This window comes from Vipera berus (assembly GCF_964194415.1).
Source record: "Vipera berus genome assembly, chromosome: 4".
Classification (NCBI taxonomy): Eukaryota; Metazoa; Chordata; class Lepidosauria; order Squamata; family Viperidae; genus Vipera; species Vipera berus.
This window is the reverse complement of record NC_138206.1, coordinates 92,993,702-93,010,824: the sequence shown is the minus strand read 5'-3', so window position 1 is coordinate 93,010,824 and position 17,123 is coordinate 92,993,702. Positions and strand designations below refer to the sequence as shown.

At 36.7% G+C, this 17,123-nt stretch overlaps 1 protein-coding gene across 2 annotated transcripts in view; it reads right to left on the bottom strand.

Annotated features, from left to right (window-relative positions):
* TUBGCP3 (tubulin gamma complex component 3) overlaps positions 1–17,123 on the bottom strand; it is a 78,052-nt gene that overhangs the window by 36,862 nt on the left and 24,067 nt on the right. For both annotated transcript variants that reach the window (XM_081326606.1, XM_081326605.1), the window contains exons 6-11: positions 15,943–16,115; positions 8,725–8,843; positions 7,985–8,110; positions 4,917–4,985; positions 3,928–4,060; positions 1,072–1,238 (exon numbers count right to left, since the gene is read on the bottom strand). In XM_081326606.1, the coding sequence (XP_081182732.1) occupies positions 1,072–1,238; positions 3,928–4,060; positions 4,917–4,985; positions 7,985–8,110; positions 8,725–8,843; positions 15,943–16,115 (787 nt within the window). The remainder of the gene's footprint in view (positions 1–1,071; positions 1,239–3,927; positions 4,061–4,916; positions 4,986–7,984; positions 8,111–8,724; positions 8,844–15,942; positions 16,116–17,123) is intronic.

Below are 17,123 nucleotides of genomic sequence, written 5' to 3'. Positions count from 1 at the left end.
CACCTTTGGTTAAGTTTCCATCAATTTTTCTTCTAATTTCTTTATAACTGTAGCCTTGTTCACTTAATAATACTATTTTACATCACTTTCTGGGTGACCAGTCAACTCTTTGCACCATTACTTTAATTTTATTACGTTTTACAAGCTCACTAAATGAAAGAACACAAAAAAACTCAACCAACACCTGATTGGCTCTCTAAACACTCATGCTCATTGGCTACAATCAGATGAAGGAAAGCTACCTGATATCAACCTAAGCAAGTTGTGCTTCCTTTGTCTGGTATTTGGCTATAACTTTTCATAGAATACAGATAATTGAACAAACTGTTGCCTTACATCAGACATGTCAAACACAAGGCCCGGGGGCCGGATCCGGCCCGCGAAGTGGTTTCATGCGGCCCGCGAAGCCATCCTGGAAACAGTGAGGGAACGGCCCCCACTGCCTTGGCCCTGGCCTAGAGACCCTCCTCCTGCCAGAGACCCTCAGATCTGTCCCACTCCTGCCCAGGCCCCCATAGGCACCCTTGATGCGAATGATGTAGAGCTGGCCACGCCCACCTAGTAGGCCATACCCACTCTAGCCACGCCCACCCAGTAGGCCACACCCACCCTGGCCATACCCACCCAGCCCCCTGAGGGCAACCGCAATGCTGATGCGGCCCTCAATGAAATTGAGTTTGACACCCCTGCCTTACATTCTTGATTAAATTATCTTTCCATTGATATACTTTATGGTACTACTCCAAAAAAAGGTGGTGTTATAAGCCATCAAACCTCAAATGTACACTTTTCCCAAAAGGTTTCCACAATTTTGGCCATTACTGTAGATCCCTGTGGATTCACGATGTTGCAAGATGTAGTGCAGTGCCATATTGAGTTATTTAAAACTTAAGTTATTAATTGTATTAAATATTAGGTTTATTTTTAAATTTCAATAATATTTATAATAATTTAATAATCATTATTAAATGAATGAAATAATCATTTAATAATAAGTTTAAATTAAATATTAAGTTTATTATTAAGTAAATATTAGGCTATTTCAAAAATAACTTAGTTTATATAACTCACTTCATGGTATGTGTCCTCCAATTCTCCATCATAAATCCAACGATAAAGAAAATTCAAGATGGGATGTGATACAAGGCCAAGAATATGTTGCACCAAGGATTTCATGTAGGGATCACCTGTTTTACTATAGGCATGAACAGCTGATGCAAGCTCACCTCCTTTTCTTCCTGGAAAAATACAGTGTATAAAGTTTGATTTGGTGGAGAATCTACTGAGATTATGCATAATAATCTGAGATATCTTCAATATTTCTCTACTGAGCCATTCCTAAATAAATAGCTAGGGATGAAATTCTGAACCAACAGTATAGGCTAGAGAATGAAGCCTCTGTTTCTCTACCTCTATACCCTGGTGCTATTAGCTTCTCTTACGTAGCTGATTGGAACTTGGCATAAGGCACCCAATGCAGCACAACCAGGTAAGAATCTTTCCTGAAGCCATTTAAGCAATTGATTGCTCTCTGTAAAGATGAGGGTAAATTTCCTTCTTATACCCTCTGCATTATAAATCCAGCCTGCTTTTCCCCACCATTTCACAACCTAATGGCCTGCTCAGTGTAACTCACACAATTATTGACGTAATTATTGCTGGGAAATTCCAGTTCCCAATGTACTTTCCACACAGTTATCCTCTCCATCAGCCACAACCTTTCATTCCATGTACATGGAAAGACCAAAATTATCTGGAGCAGCAGGAAAAGGAAGAATGTCCCACTCTGACTCCCCTCATAGTGGCAGGAATGAGCACACACACCCCCATTCCTCTTCAACTGAAGCTCATGGGACAGCTGCATTTTCAGAATTCTCCCTTTCACCTTCTGTGGTCTCCTGCAATCCAGGGGAAGGTGAATCATGGAGACAATCAAAGTATCTCTGCACCTCAATCATTGAACAAGTAAGAAAGATGACCTGACAAAAATATGAAGCTTTACTTAGGCAAAAGGGGCAGAAACAAGGTAACATTTGGAAGTGGTTCAGACAAAGGCCTCCCTGGTTCAATGGAGTACAAGAAAGGGAGGAGACACAGGACAATTTGCAAGATTTTGTTATTTTTGCCAATCTCAGTAAAAATAGTTTTAGCCTTCCAGTGGGGTAGATTGCTTGGTTTGCTCAGCCTAAGGGGATGAGAGCCATCAATACCAGGTGTTCCTTGTCTCCAGAATTAGAGTCTTTAGTAGAAGGCTTTTCATGTGGCCAGTTATTGTTTCACTGGAAACAGTAAGAGACATGGTATAATGGTTTTCAGACAAGTACCTAAACAATGACCTAAGCAAGTCAAACCTCTGCAGAACATCCACACACAAACATGCAGGTATTTACGAAGTTTAGTCTCCTAAACCAGGGCTTTTCAACAAGTGGTATGGGTACCACCTGTGGTACATTGGGACCTGGCAGGTGGTACGCGACCATCCTAGAAAAGTGGTAGTGGGGGAGGGGAATGAGCTGAACTGGAGGCAGCACCGCACAAGCCTGAGCAAGAGATGGCTGGAGCTGCAAGGCTGTCAGGGCTCAGCGGAAGCGCCAGGATCAGCGTCAGGCTCCAGCTGGATCTTGGTGCTGCTCCTGGCGCTTCTGAGCCCAGAAGAAGCACCGATCAGCTGGAATGTTGCAGCAACTCCAGGGTCTTGTGATTTACATCCAGATGCTTGGCAACTGATTCATATTTATGACAGTCACAGTGTCCCAGGGTCATGTGAAGTGACCAAAACCTGCTGCAACCACACAGCAGATGGGGGGAATAAAAACCAAACACCCCCATCCCAGCTGCCAATCCTCAACAGAAATGCTCACAATGAAAACCTCAGACAGGAGGAAGAGCGCCACCGGGCGGGCAGGCAGGTGTCTTGCTCGGCTGTGGCTTGGGGGGCACTTTTTTCAGTGCCATTGTAACTTCGAACAGTCACTAAGCAAACTGTTGTAAGTCGAGGACTACCTGTACTTCATAACTTTTTTCCTTTACGGGGGAGGGGGTCATCAAATTTTTGACACCTTGCTAGGTGACTGGTGGTACTCGGATGTTGCCATATCCTAAAAGTGGTACAATGGGTGAAAAGGTTGAAAAGCCCTGTCCTAAACTATGCCTATGAGCTGAGACAAAAAGGATCAGCACGAGTGTTTCAATTTTTTTTAAGATGAAAAACTTAAAGAGTATTAGTGAAAGATACAGACTGAAGGACAGAAGGGAAAGGGAGACATTATTGAAATCTTTAAATACATTAAGGTTGAGAATAAAAACATGGGGCATAACTTCAAATTGACAGGAGGAAAGTTCAAAAATAATGTTAGAAAGTATTACTTCACAGAAAGAGTAGTGGAAGCTTGGAACCAACTTCCTGTGGAGGTAGTGGGTCAATCATCAGTAACTGAGTTTAAACATGCTTTAGATAAACACGTCTACCTTCCAACAAAAATTTAAAAAATAGAAAATAAAAAAACTTCAAAGGGCAAACTCAGTGGACTATTAAGTGTTTTTTGGCTCAGTTTTCTATGTTTCTATACAAGGGATATAAGAAGTTCAATATCTGACTGACTGGTTCAGATTGATCTTTGATAACAAGAATGGATTCTTGGGAAGAAATAATCACTGAGGAAAGGGAAAGTATAGTGAATGATGATAGTATAAAATAAATTCTGCTCTTTCCCTTTATTATTTCATGCTATTCATTTTCATTACTATTCCTTACTCCCTTTCTGCCTTTCACTCATACTTGCCCCAAAAGCAATAGTGTGATGTGTGTGTATGTATGTAATACTGTAGTCCTGACAAATCATCTAATTGAAAGCTCATATTATCGTATTATCAGTATTATCTTAACATTCATTTTTATTTTATGTGCAATTGGAAATATTGTATTACCATGACAGTGATCAACAAGAGCTGCAAGAGTTTTCAATCTTATTTTAGGATCATACGTCCAGACTAGCAGACGGCGAAGTGTTAAACTGCTTTCAATCCCCAAATTTACACCTTGATCATCTTCTACCTGCAACTGGGGGGAAAAATCAAGAGATAAAAAAGAAGTTTTACACCAACATTCTATCCATACCAACTCTGAAATATATTGCACTGAATTTAAATGGGATTTAATCCCTGTTAGTGAGAGAAAATTACTTCTTCAAACCTTCCTCAATCAAGAATGAAAATCTCTTGTTTTATTTTAATCTGAGTTTTTAATCTCAATTTGAGCCATGCATTTATATATTTTACTTGATTGTTCACTATATGATTGGGGGTTTACGTGGAAAATGTATGTGAGTGTCTAAAAACATGCTTAGAATAACACATTGGAGAATCATGAGAACTCACATTTATGAAAATATATAAAAGAAAATCAGAAAGCACATACACAGGAAACTACAGATAATAAGAAATAAAGTTTTAAACCCCAAATGTTACAATGATTTCCTATAAAATAGTTGTTCAATGTTTCTGCAATAATAACGTTTTAATATAATTCTATACACATTTCATGTTATATAAATACAAGAAAGATTATAAAGTGGATTTATTAGTTTAATAGCTCAGAAATAATAAGAGAACTGACCATGCACAACAAAGTGACCAATATGTGATACAACAGAAAATGGGTAGTGAGAAATTATCAGAATTATAATATTTGTTTTCCCAGATGTCATTCTTAAGCAACACAGATTAATAACTATTTACAAATCTATATTAGAGACTATAGCTCTTCAGAGATCATTGTACTATAACTCTCAACATGCTGATAATTGACCAAACTAGCTAGAGTTGCTGGAAATAGAAGTCTCAATTCCTCTTAGCATGTAAATAGCCAATTCCTGAAGTACAGATGCACAACCATCAAATTGTGTGGACTTATTTACCTGTGAGTGTAAAACAGACAATAATCTATAGTATTCTTTAAGCTCTTGGTTTAAGGCAGCACAAAAACTCTAAAAGACAAAAGACAAAAGGAATCAAAACAATTGTTATACTTTAATTACATTACAGAGTAGTCTGAACAATTATAGTCTATTGATTTTAAATATGTTGGAGGAAGTAAAGTATCTGATTTCACAACAAGATGTAGAAGGAATTGGCACTGTTCACTTATAAATAACTTTCAATGCAATCTGGAGAGGAGTACAATAACCAGCATAGGAGATCTTTTCAGTTGAGATGAAGGGAATTAACTGTCTTCAAGAGGTTGGGGTTCGTAATTTCATTGGTTGGGGTTAGTTTGTGCAACATATGTTGGAGGTGTTAGGTAGGCCATTCTACTGGAAAGGCCAATTTGGGACTGAGCTTCTGGCTTACCACCCTCATCCTAAGGAACAGGTGGTTATATTGCTGGCGCCATTGACCTTAAAAGTGCTGATGGTGAGTCACACATCTATTTGTAATAAATCCATCCTCATCCACGATTTAGTGTTGAATGAGTCAATGGTGACAATATTGTCATGTCACTTTATCAGGTTCTTTGGCAGCATCAGCATCATGGCCATTGGGTTAGGAATGGCTCTGATAGTGAGATAAACCTTGACTGTGACCAGGCAACCTTATGGAAATATTGTGATGTGAGGCCCATATGATGCTGCTGGATGGGAAATTTCTATGGTTTGGATTATAACTATGATATTAAATTATATAATGCAATTCTCGGCCATTGGGGAGATGCTGTTCACCCCCTTTCCCAATGCCTGGAGGCTGACAGGGTCTGGATGGGAGAAAATAGAATGAAGTAAATCTCTGGTGATGTAGAGAGGAGAGGGAGATGATCTTCAAAAAAAGTGCATTTTTATGTGAGCCACCAAGAGTACTTTTTGATTGCAGTAGCAATAAAAAAGAAATAAATGTTTTCAATAAGAGTTAAAGGATTAGATGACTAGAAACATTAAATGAAATATTTAAAGATTAAATATATTTTTAATTATGGTTAAAAAGAATAAGAAATTTTGAGAATGAATATATATTAGCTTAGGAGGAATATATATTTTAAGTAGTATTATTCTTTTTATGTTTCTTTACTCTTGCTCTCTTTTCCTTTTGTTTACTGTTTTTACCTATTCTTTAAGAAATATAAAAGTGTTGAGATGGTTTATATGGGAAAAATAGATTTAAATCTTTAAATGTAATTAACTGTTGAGAAAATCTTAACCAGCAAGAATACTTTGAACTTTAGGGGAGAAACAAATCTAAATAAGGACTGTAACAGGATATAAGATGATTATATAGAAAAGTAATATTATATTGATGTCATCATTATTTCTAGGAATATTGGGAAAAATCATATATGCAACTGCTATTTATCAAAATAATAACAACTGTATTATTTCAAGGTTTGCAAAGAAGACATTTTGGGGGGAAAGGGGAAATCAACTAAATGTACTATGTGGATTATGGATTATAGAAACCAACTGGAAATTATTTTTCTTTATAAATTTAAATCCAGCAAACACACTGTTTACCAACTATTAAGTGATTTATGTTTAAAAAAATCAATAAAATATATGGGGGGAAAAGAAGTATGCTATAATGAACTGAAGGAAAAACTTTATTCTCATTTAACTTTCACCGTGTAATTTTTTAAAAGCCAAATAACTAGAAAGAAAATGCCGTAACTTAAATATTTATTTAAATGTTTAAGCTGTAATCTTTAGAAGATTGGTAGATGGGGAGGCAGAGAGAAAAGGCAGCCCATGTGCTACAACAAAGTGAAAACAAAGTGCACAAATCATTCTCCTTGACATTTCTCCTTTTCTCATCTCTGCTGTATTGTCAGAAAGATCTACCAGCACATCCAACTTCATGTTACCATAGAAGCAAAGGAAAGCTGCTTTACAAAATCACATGAATATTTTCCCCATATATTTGATTTTTTTAAAACCTAAGTTTAAGTTCCCCTTGTTTAGTACCTGTAATTTGAAACAACTGTAACTTTAAATAGTTGGTGAACAAGTGGTCAGTCAAATGAGAACTGAATGGTACTGTCCTTTTATGGTGTACCTTCACTTATAAAAGGCAGAAAATTATGTTAACAAAAAAGGAGCAATATACTGCTTTATGTTCTAAATCTTCCCCATTCTAGTTTTTGCTGAGAATTCTGGAATAAAACCACTCCTTTAAAGGAGAAAGCCTGAGTTAAACTAATATGTCAGATTTTAAGAGATATGATAATACAGAGACAGACATACATAATTGCCAACGGATAGTAATAACACTACCAATACTAAGACCGATTACTGATAAAAGTGTTCAAATTAGGAAAAAATAACTCCACATATCTAACCAGAGGGAAGGAAACTGCAAAGATAAAGAGTAGACATTTTTAACGCGTCATGTCATCTCTACTGAAAGAACTCAAATTGCCAATTGTTAAAATAAATATTTTTTAGTTAGCTTCTGTAATCTGCTGTCCTCCAGACATATTAAACTACAGTTTCCACCATTACCACTTAGGGGGATCATCCAGAAGCCAAACTTTGGGAAAATTGATCTGGATCATTCTTCTTTGAAGCAGAGCCTTTTCAACCAAACTGGAATTGTGTGTTCAAGTGTAGGTCCTGCAATAAGAGCCAGCCTGAAAAGTCTCCCAAATATATAGGGTGCTTTCTTCTCTTGCAGGCTGGACATAGAAGGAATCAATATTTTGACAACTCTTCTAGTAGGTAGTCTTGATTGCTAAACTAGATATCAGAAATGCCATAGCTCAACCCTCAGGTACTTCACCACTACTACCCGTGTGCCAATTCAGTATCTTTGGTCTCTTCCCTGAGAATATCAGGGACATATTAATGGAGGGACCATGTATCCAATCAAACCATCTTTGACTCTTCATGCTCCCCTGGATTTTTCTAGTTGACAGTTTTATTCTATATAAGTAAGTAACCAGTGGGAGGTCTTGTTGTCTCCCAGCAGAAATAATGAAAGAATTCTCATTTTACTCACATACCTGACCCACCAATCCAAATGCACGGTCCATGCTTCTCTGGTCGGTATATTTTCTTATTTTATTATGCAGCCATCCTAGCTCAGCGAGCCGGCTTGTGGTATCTCTGAGAGACTTACAAAGATTTGCCTAAAGAATTAAGGTAAATGCTAAGTAAACAAGCTGCAGAACTTCACCAAGCACACTAAGAAATAAATGTCCACTTAATCTACATACCAGTATTTGGTTTCTTTTTTAATTATTTTAATCTTCCCCATTATATCATGATGTTTGTAGTAATTCACATTTAGTGTATTTAAAATGGCTTGCAATTGAGCAGATTACTTGAAGAACTTGCTCCTGTATAAACCTATATTGTATCTAAGATTCATTACTGGAAACGTTTCCACAAGGTCAGCCAACTGTGGAGATTTGGCGGACTGCAACTAAAAAAAGGCCATTTCTGTCTTTACCTCTATATTTGGATGCCAGATTTTTATTCCAAGGTCAGCTAATATTACTTTTCAGATTGAATTTTGCTGCTCTTTTAAAATATCTGTACATTTAATGCATGTCTGATATTTAAGTATTGTTTTATGGTCTTTTTATTATTAACCACGTTGGATATCAACAATGAAAGAATTTGACAGAGAATGCTTTTGTAAAAAAAATGCTAAAATGAATAATACATTACAATCTATCCACATAGGCATAATCAAGTTTCATCTCCCCCATCTACACTATGTCTAATAAGTTAACAGTACCTTTGCATCTACTTTGTAACAGTTTTCTGAATTAAACATCTTAATGATTTTGCCATCTATTCCCTGGAAAACATATAAAATGTCTCTCACAAGATATGCCTCGGTTATTTCAACAGATCCTGTAAAACAAAAAGAAGTCAAGACAGTTCAAATTTTTGTCTAAATATATTTGTTCATTTTTCTTTCATAATGACACAGTATGATAGTGTCCACAGGCTAATTTCAGTTTGAATGTATTTTGATGCTATCACTACTTTAATAATCTTTGACATATATTAAATTGTAAAAACACTAAATTCCAATATACATGAATATATATCTGTTATGAAATAATTTAAATTCAGAAAATATTAAACTTCTGGTGTTTCTTAAATATCCCCACTTCTTTCTTCATCCATCTATCTCACATTTAATTCCGGAAAACTGTACTCAGTAAATCATCATATTCTTTACACAAAAAAAACATCTAGATTATCACTGGATGTTTCAAATTCCAAATATCTACAGCATTTAAAAATTAAAGAACACTTAGGCTTGCATTTTTCCCAATAGTCCACAACACACTTAATATTTATAATATTCATAAAATGCATACGGTGTCTTTATAAATATTCTTTAACTGAGAATATGAATGTTTTCAGAAGCAGTTACAAAATATAATGGTAGGATATATCTGTTTCTTCTACTGCGTTTGAAAGCTAGAATGAGTTTTTTTTTATTGGCATAGTTTAAACATAGTAAATTAAGATAATATTTGTTTGACACTGCTCCAATGCTTTATCCACATCACAGAAACCAGGGTATCAAGTGGAGATACTGCCTAAAAAATAAAGCAATTCTATTACACTTTTGAGCCATAAAGTCAGCAATGGAAGGCAGCAAAATAATAAGCACAAAACAGTTTCTCCTGAAAGTCACTAAGCATATAAATCACTCTACAAGATTATTTGCAGCAAGCATTGAACAACTAACTTCCCTTCAATTTTTTTAATTGACTGGGTTAATGTAACAATGACATGATTTATTAGATGATTTCAGATACTTTACCATTTGCTTACATCTTTTATTTATTTATTTATTAAATGTATTGGTCAACCATCTTACTACAGGGTAACTCCGGGCAGCTTACAATGTTAAAAGAATAAAACCATAAAAAGCTTATAATATGAACAAAATACTATGAAAATACAAATTATCAAACCTAACTAAAAGGTGGGATGGGAGGAAGTTGGATGAGCAGCGAGAAAAGTGGGATTTGTTATTAATCTATCAATCACTTCCCCACTGCAGCCCCAAGCCAACTGGCAGAGCCAGATCTTCAAGCTCTTGTGGAAGGTCAGGAGGATTGAAGCCAACCTCACTCCAGGGGACAAGATGTTCCAAAGGCCAGGAGTGACGGCACAGAAGGCAGCCGAAATACTAATCCCATTGGGATGAAACAGTCCCTCAAGTAACCTGGATCCATGCCATAATCTTTTGCAATTAATTGGAACAAATTTGACCTTATTTTATACCTAGCAAAATCCAGCTGCTGGATAATACATAGTTGTTGGCTCCATTTCTAAAATTATAATTTGAGTCATTAATTAGGCACTTCATACTTTAACGTAAGCAATTTATTGCTACATTTTTTAAATGATGCAAGCACACACAAAGCTTATGATGTTAACCTTTAACACAATTCCTGAGAAGCGCTTCTACCTTACCTACTCAGTTCTTTCGGAAACATACAAAGACTAGAAGGAGGCAAGATTAAGAGAAAGCTAATTAGTGACATCATCAAATGATATCTTTAGGAGGAGGAATCACTATTTTACCGAGAATTATAAATAAAGGTTTTCAAACAATGAAAGAAATCCTTCGGGGGGAAAAGATTAAGAATAATATACCGGTAAGCCATTTTCTAGCTAGTCTTGAGAGTGGTGATTATGAAGAGTTGTTTCTATTTTAGAAGCAACCTTATTGTGTCTGTGTCATTTTGTGGATGTTCTGCAAGCATTCCTCCCTGCTGATAGATGTAAACACTAGCAAATTTAGCTATTCTTCTACAGAATCTACACCTTGGTCCTATACAACTCTCAGGGGAATGTTGACTTTTCCTGGATTAGTACAGTTGCTTGTTTTATCACAATCTACTCCTGGAAATGTTACTATGAAAAGCAATTCACATACAAAGCTCCCTTGGTTATACAAAATTATAGTTGCATGTCTCCTTGAATCATATAGTCCATGAGCTTTCAAATGTGGAGCTTACATCATAAATAGTTTATGCTCCCAATGAACAATACACTGTTTATATCACAACAGGTAATCCTCACTTAAAACTTAGCTGCCATTTGAAGTTATAGGCGCCTCCCCCCCCAAAGGTACTTATGACTGTTTCAAAGTTACAGCTGCTGCAGCACCCCAACAATCATTAGCCCTGATGATTGACTGCAGTCATAATTTTGGGGAAGGAGAGTAGGCCATTCATCCCTGGGCTGCTTGGCTGCTTCACAGAAGCAGCTGCCATTTTCAATGTGTCCACAATTCCTTGCACCAAAATGGCAGCCACTTCTGGGAGGGCACCATGTAGCCAAAGGACAAATTTGCTTCCATAAAGCACTCTGCACAGCAGAGGAAACCTCCGGAGCTCCAGAGACCTTTCAAAGCTAAATGCAATGGATGACGGGGAGGGGGTCAGGAGGAGTCCCAAGCCCTGCTGGAATCCAGTATGGGAGAAAAGACTTGCAGGGGCCCAGTTGGGGGCTAAAGTAGGCCCAAGGATTGTGGGGACCCAATGGGTGAAAAATAGAGCATGGGGTATTTCAGGGGGTGCAGTATGCCCATGGCAGGTGGACCTCGGCCTGCACTATGCTTCCTAAGACCTCTCCTACCCAAGACATGCTCCACATCAGAGAGAACAGGGGATGGCGGTCATTAAGTGAGGCTTAATGTCCATTACCACTTGCAACTGTAATGGGCAAGCTTCATTACAGTCATAGGTTGAGGACTACCTGTAACTTCAAATATAATTATGTCACTGTAATAACTTACAGTTTTTATTCTTTCTTTCAAATCCAAAGTAGGCTTATAGTGCTCTAGCAAGTGGGATAGAATGAGGGGCTGATTATATATTATTCCAAACAGTCTTCTGCAAGGAACTGTATCTCTTAAAAGTTCTTTTAAAGTCTTTCTTTTTCAGATTACAGCCGCTCTTCCCAGCTGAGGATGAGTAAAGCGATATCAATCTGGCTTCTTTTATTGTTACCACAGTAAATCAGACTTAAGTACCCATATTCATTTGTCTAAAGCAGTTTTTTCAGCTGCCTTTCAAAATACTACTGGATTGGAATGTAATTTCCCAACACAGTTTTTCCATCCCCATCTTACAAAAACATTCTATTTTTTTTCCCTGTAACCTTTTGTCCTGAGAAGTATTTGTCACTAAAGATTAAGATCGATACAGAATGTTATGCATGTTTTATTATATTCTAGCTTTTAGTGAGAGTGCTGTACTGTCCCTTTGTTTATTTATTATTTACTTATTTGCAATATTTGTTTACTAACCCAATTGCTGGAAGGAGAAACAACAGAACAATGTATGTTTAAAATGGATCAAAACTTACATATCAAAGAAGGACGTCCACAATCAATTAAAGCCAATGGCATAGTGGAATAAAAATATTTTAACTATCACATGGAATGCAAGGAGAGAGAATGTGGCCCCTACATCCAGGGGAAGCATACTGCAAAACATGGGGGTTACTATAGAGAAAGCTGTGTGTCTGAGTCAGATATCTCATATCTCCCATGGAGAGAACCTTATCAGACCTTAAGTTACAGATTGGACTGCAAAATCCACTTTGGAAAGGAAGTGTGTTGGTGTAAGCTGATGTTACAATGCATAGGGCTTTACCACTTATTGCCTACATTTTGAATTGGCACCAGAAATTACCAGTGTAGCAACCTCAAAACCTCAGTCTGGCTGCTGCAGTCTAGATCAATTATAGCTTCTGTATCATTTCCAAAACCTGACCGATGTACAGTGTATTGCAATAGTCCGACCACATGGTGATCAAGGTATAAGTTATTGTTTCCACATAGGGTTCCAACTGCTGCACTATATGGCTGAGCAAAGGACCCATTGGTCTTCAAGTCATGTTCATATCCAACAGGAGCCCCAGTTGTGAGCCTACTTTGAGGAACGTAAGTCTAGATAGAGTAACTATTGGGACAAATGTTACTGATTGTCCCAATGCTTAATGGTGAAAAAGTATTGATAGGATTTCATCTGAGTTTGTTTCACATCATGCAGATTCTTAATGTCCAAATTCAGATAGTCCTCAACTTATAACCATTCAATTAGTGACCATTTGAAGTTACAACAGCATTGAAAAAAGTGATTTATGATCTGTTTTCACACGACTGTTGCAGCATCCCCATGGTCATGTGATCAAAATTTGGGTGCTTGGGAACTGGTATGTATTTAGGACAATTGCACTCTCCCAGTGTGATATGATCACCATTTGTAACCTTCCCAGCTGGTTTCTGACAAGCAAAGTCAATGTGAGAAGACAGATTTACTTAACAATAGTATGATTCATTTAACAATTGCAATGGCTCTCTTAACAACTGTGGCAAAAAGGTTGTAAAATGTGGTGCAACTTACTTAGTAACTGTCCTTCTTACCAACTGGAATTTTTGGCTGAATTGTGGTAATAAGCCGAGGACTACCTGTACCAGTTCAAGATTTCAATTAAAGGCTCAATCTGGTGTGGAAATGTGTAATTGAATATAACCAACATAATCTCTCCCTGGGGCTTCATACAGAGGTTGAATAATATGGGAAGCACACTGAATCCTGGGGCATCCAACATCCCAACATCCCGTGACTGATCCTAAATTCTGACTGACATGAATTCATATGATTCCTGTCTTCTAGGATTCTCTACAGGTAGATTCCCACTATTTTCTCAACATACTTTCCCAAAAAAAGGGAAATTGCAGAAAGGGACGAAAGTATCAAAAATGTCCTCTACCTACATTAGTTCTGTTAGTGCCAGTGCTGGGGAAAAAAGCTTCTCACTTTACAAGAACATACATTCACTCCTCATTTAGTGACCATGTTCTGCAAATTTGCCTGAGTGCTACCATCCATTAAGATAAAGTTCTCTCATACAGCTAGGCCAATGTTATTCTCACTTCAGTGCATTGTCAGGCACTTGAAATTTGATGTAAATGTGCACAGTGGTCAGAAACTGAACTTTTTATTATGTTATTGTATTTCAGAATGGTGACTAACTGAGGTAGTTGCTAAATGAGAAGTGGGTGCATACAATTAGAATAAGGAATACAAAAGGGTAGAAAGAAAAGTTGAAATTCTTGAACTTGAAGCAAAATGTACCAAACTGGATGTTTTAGGAATGAGTGAACATAGGTGAACTTGGATGGTCTACTGGAAGATCACTGATATTCAGGGTATGAATCCTTATAAAGGAATAGAGGGAGAAACAGCAAATGAAAAAGATGTTTTAAAAAGATAAAGAGATCTGAGATGAGATCACTAATATTTATATATAGCTAATATCCTATCCAACATAAAATGGAGAATGGAGACAAGAAAGAAAGTTGATTTACTTTCGCTTTTCTAGTTACAATAAGGGAGCTAGTTATTCTTTTGAAAAAGTTTTAAAGAAATAAGCTACTGAAAAAATGAACTTGGAAATTCAGAATATAGAAAGGGAACAGCAAAGGAATGTGTATTCTCCATATATAACACACTATGCAATATGTCTTTATATTATAAATATAAACTTACAGGATTGGACAAGATGTCAGCAGGAAAAAATGGAGATTAAAATACAAGCAATTTCAGATACGCAGATGACATGACTTTGTTAGCTGAAAATAAAGATGATTTATAAGAAATATTTATGAAAGAAAAAATGGAATGTACTATAACACTTGCCTATTAAGAAGACAAAGTTAGTATCATCTTACATACTGATATGTCAGAGGACTGGAGGACAATGTGAAACTTCACCTCACATTCCTCCTCCACTTCACTAAGTTGCCAGCTAGACTATATTTTGATATCAGTTATAATAGACTGGCAGTTTTACTCATCTTCCTATCAGTTGGGGTTCCAGAGGACCAACAGAGCTACATTTAGAGCTATGTTCAGACAAATTATAATCTGTCACTTATGCAATTTAAAATATGGCTAATGTTTCCATTCCAGATAACCATCTACATTTGCTGAAACCTGTCAAGCGGTGGTTTTTTCAATCTAGGGGGAAAAAAATGTCTGTAGAATCTATACAGGCTGTATGGATGGAACCACTTGGAAGACTTGATACTGAAGGACATTGGGGCTCAGCTTCCAGGGCAACATAAATTATATCAACGTATTTTTCTGCTGATTCAAAAACAGGAAGAATACACATTAATGGAGCCATGATAATTCAGTGTCTGGAGACTACAGGGTCAAGATGGAAAGGAGCAGATTCATGCTCAATCCTAGCAAAACCGAACGGCAAATGAATTTTGAGACCTACTAAATTCAAAGACTTCTATATTTAGTTCTGACTGGGTAGCATTTTTCCATAGACATTGGATCAGGAAGATGTGTTAACCCATCTGGTTTGACTGTTCTGATTGTTGAATTTGCCTCTTCAACATTCTGTTTTCTTGCATCTTATTACTTTTTACATTTTATTATTATAATTATATATGGAGTCATTTCAAAAGGGCAGCAACAATTTAACTAAGTAAATATTACCATGACTGCAAGAATAGCCAGTCAACTGATCCTGAGCCAAACAAAGACTAATATCTCATTAAGGAGATCATAATCAAGCAGAAATTCACATACTCATGCAAGTGATATGAATGAAATAGGAAAAATGATTATATTTGGCAAGGCTGATGGAAGTACCAAAAGACAATGGAGATTACGGAAATTTACTTCAAAAAGATACGAGTTGCTGCAGGAGACTGGTCATGATGCCAAGCAATTTTCCATGCAGTTGCCAAGAGCAAACATAATTCAGTAGCGTTTAAGCAACTAATAAACATACTAGAACTTATTTCCAAAGAATTATATTTTAAAAACTTCATACTAAAGTTTTTAATATGGACAAAATACATGAAGCCCCCAATTTGACAATTGATTTAGGCTCTTTCACTATGAAAGTTTACACACACTGCAAAGTCAATGAAATACATTTCGCTTACCACTTATGTCACCCTCCCGCCTTGATCTTGGCTGATTACGTGAAACCGCAGTTGACAGGCCTTTTGAGGTAGAATTCTGTAATGCAGGCTGGCCTGTAGTTAATGTCCAAGCAAGCCGTGTCCCCAGCTGTTGTCGGAGGCTATCTCCTACTCCCGTACGTTGATAGGATTGTCTAAGAAAAGAAACCCTAGGTATTAATATAATAATGATAAAATGGTAATAAAATACATGAAATGCTTCAAATATTTTTGCTTTCTATGGCTGTCCAATGATATTCCACAGCTAAGCCTAATTCAAGCTTTGCAGACAGAAAATATACAAATATATAAAAAATATCATCACTATAAAAGCAAAGGATTTCTCATGTGTTTCCTTCATATACAACTCCTAGCTGTATAGCCCTATAGTGTAAGAGGAAGCCTCGAAAATCTTTAATGTTCAGCAGATATATTCTCTAGTATATTAAATACAATACCGAAGAAACATATTCTCATCCCTTCAGTTGTTTGCTACCAAAAAAGCTATATAACAAAATAATGTCCTTTAATGGGACATTAGAGACTGATATTTCAAATGCCTTCTGAGAGAAACTGTCTTCCACACTGAATTACTAAATTTAGACCTGCCAAGGCAAGCTTCAAAGCTTTGTTTCAATGATTACTTGACTTTTTTATATGGCTGTATGGTTTTTATTTGTAAGCCACCAAAAGTCATTTAGGTGAGGAGGGCAGTGCAGAAATTTGATAAATAAAAAATAATAAAATAATTTCTAGTAGACCTCCTCTAATATGTTAGTAAACTTATTTCAATCCTGCAAGAAAGCCTATTGTCAGCAATGGAAATGTCTCTTATCCAAAAGTTTGTATATGGTGCAGATGAGAAATAGTCACCATACCTGGGACACTTGTCTCTTACTAGCTATATTCAAGGTCACGTTGCTAAGCTATCGTGGGGAAAAGACTGAGAAATTCTCAGGTTCTCAGACTAAGAAATCAGCTAAGTACAAATAGTCCTCGTTTATCAACCATAATTGGGACCAGCAACATGGTTGTTAACTGAAGTGGTCGCTAAGTGAACCCGTGATTGTGCTTATGATATTACTTCAGCTTTTCTTTGTTTTAGAGACCCAAGAGAGTCATAAAGGCAAGGTCTGGTTGCAAATTATTTTCCAACACCATTG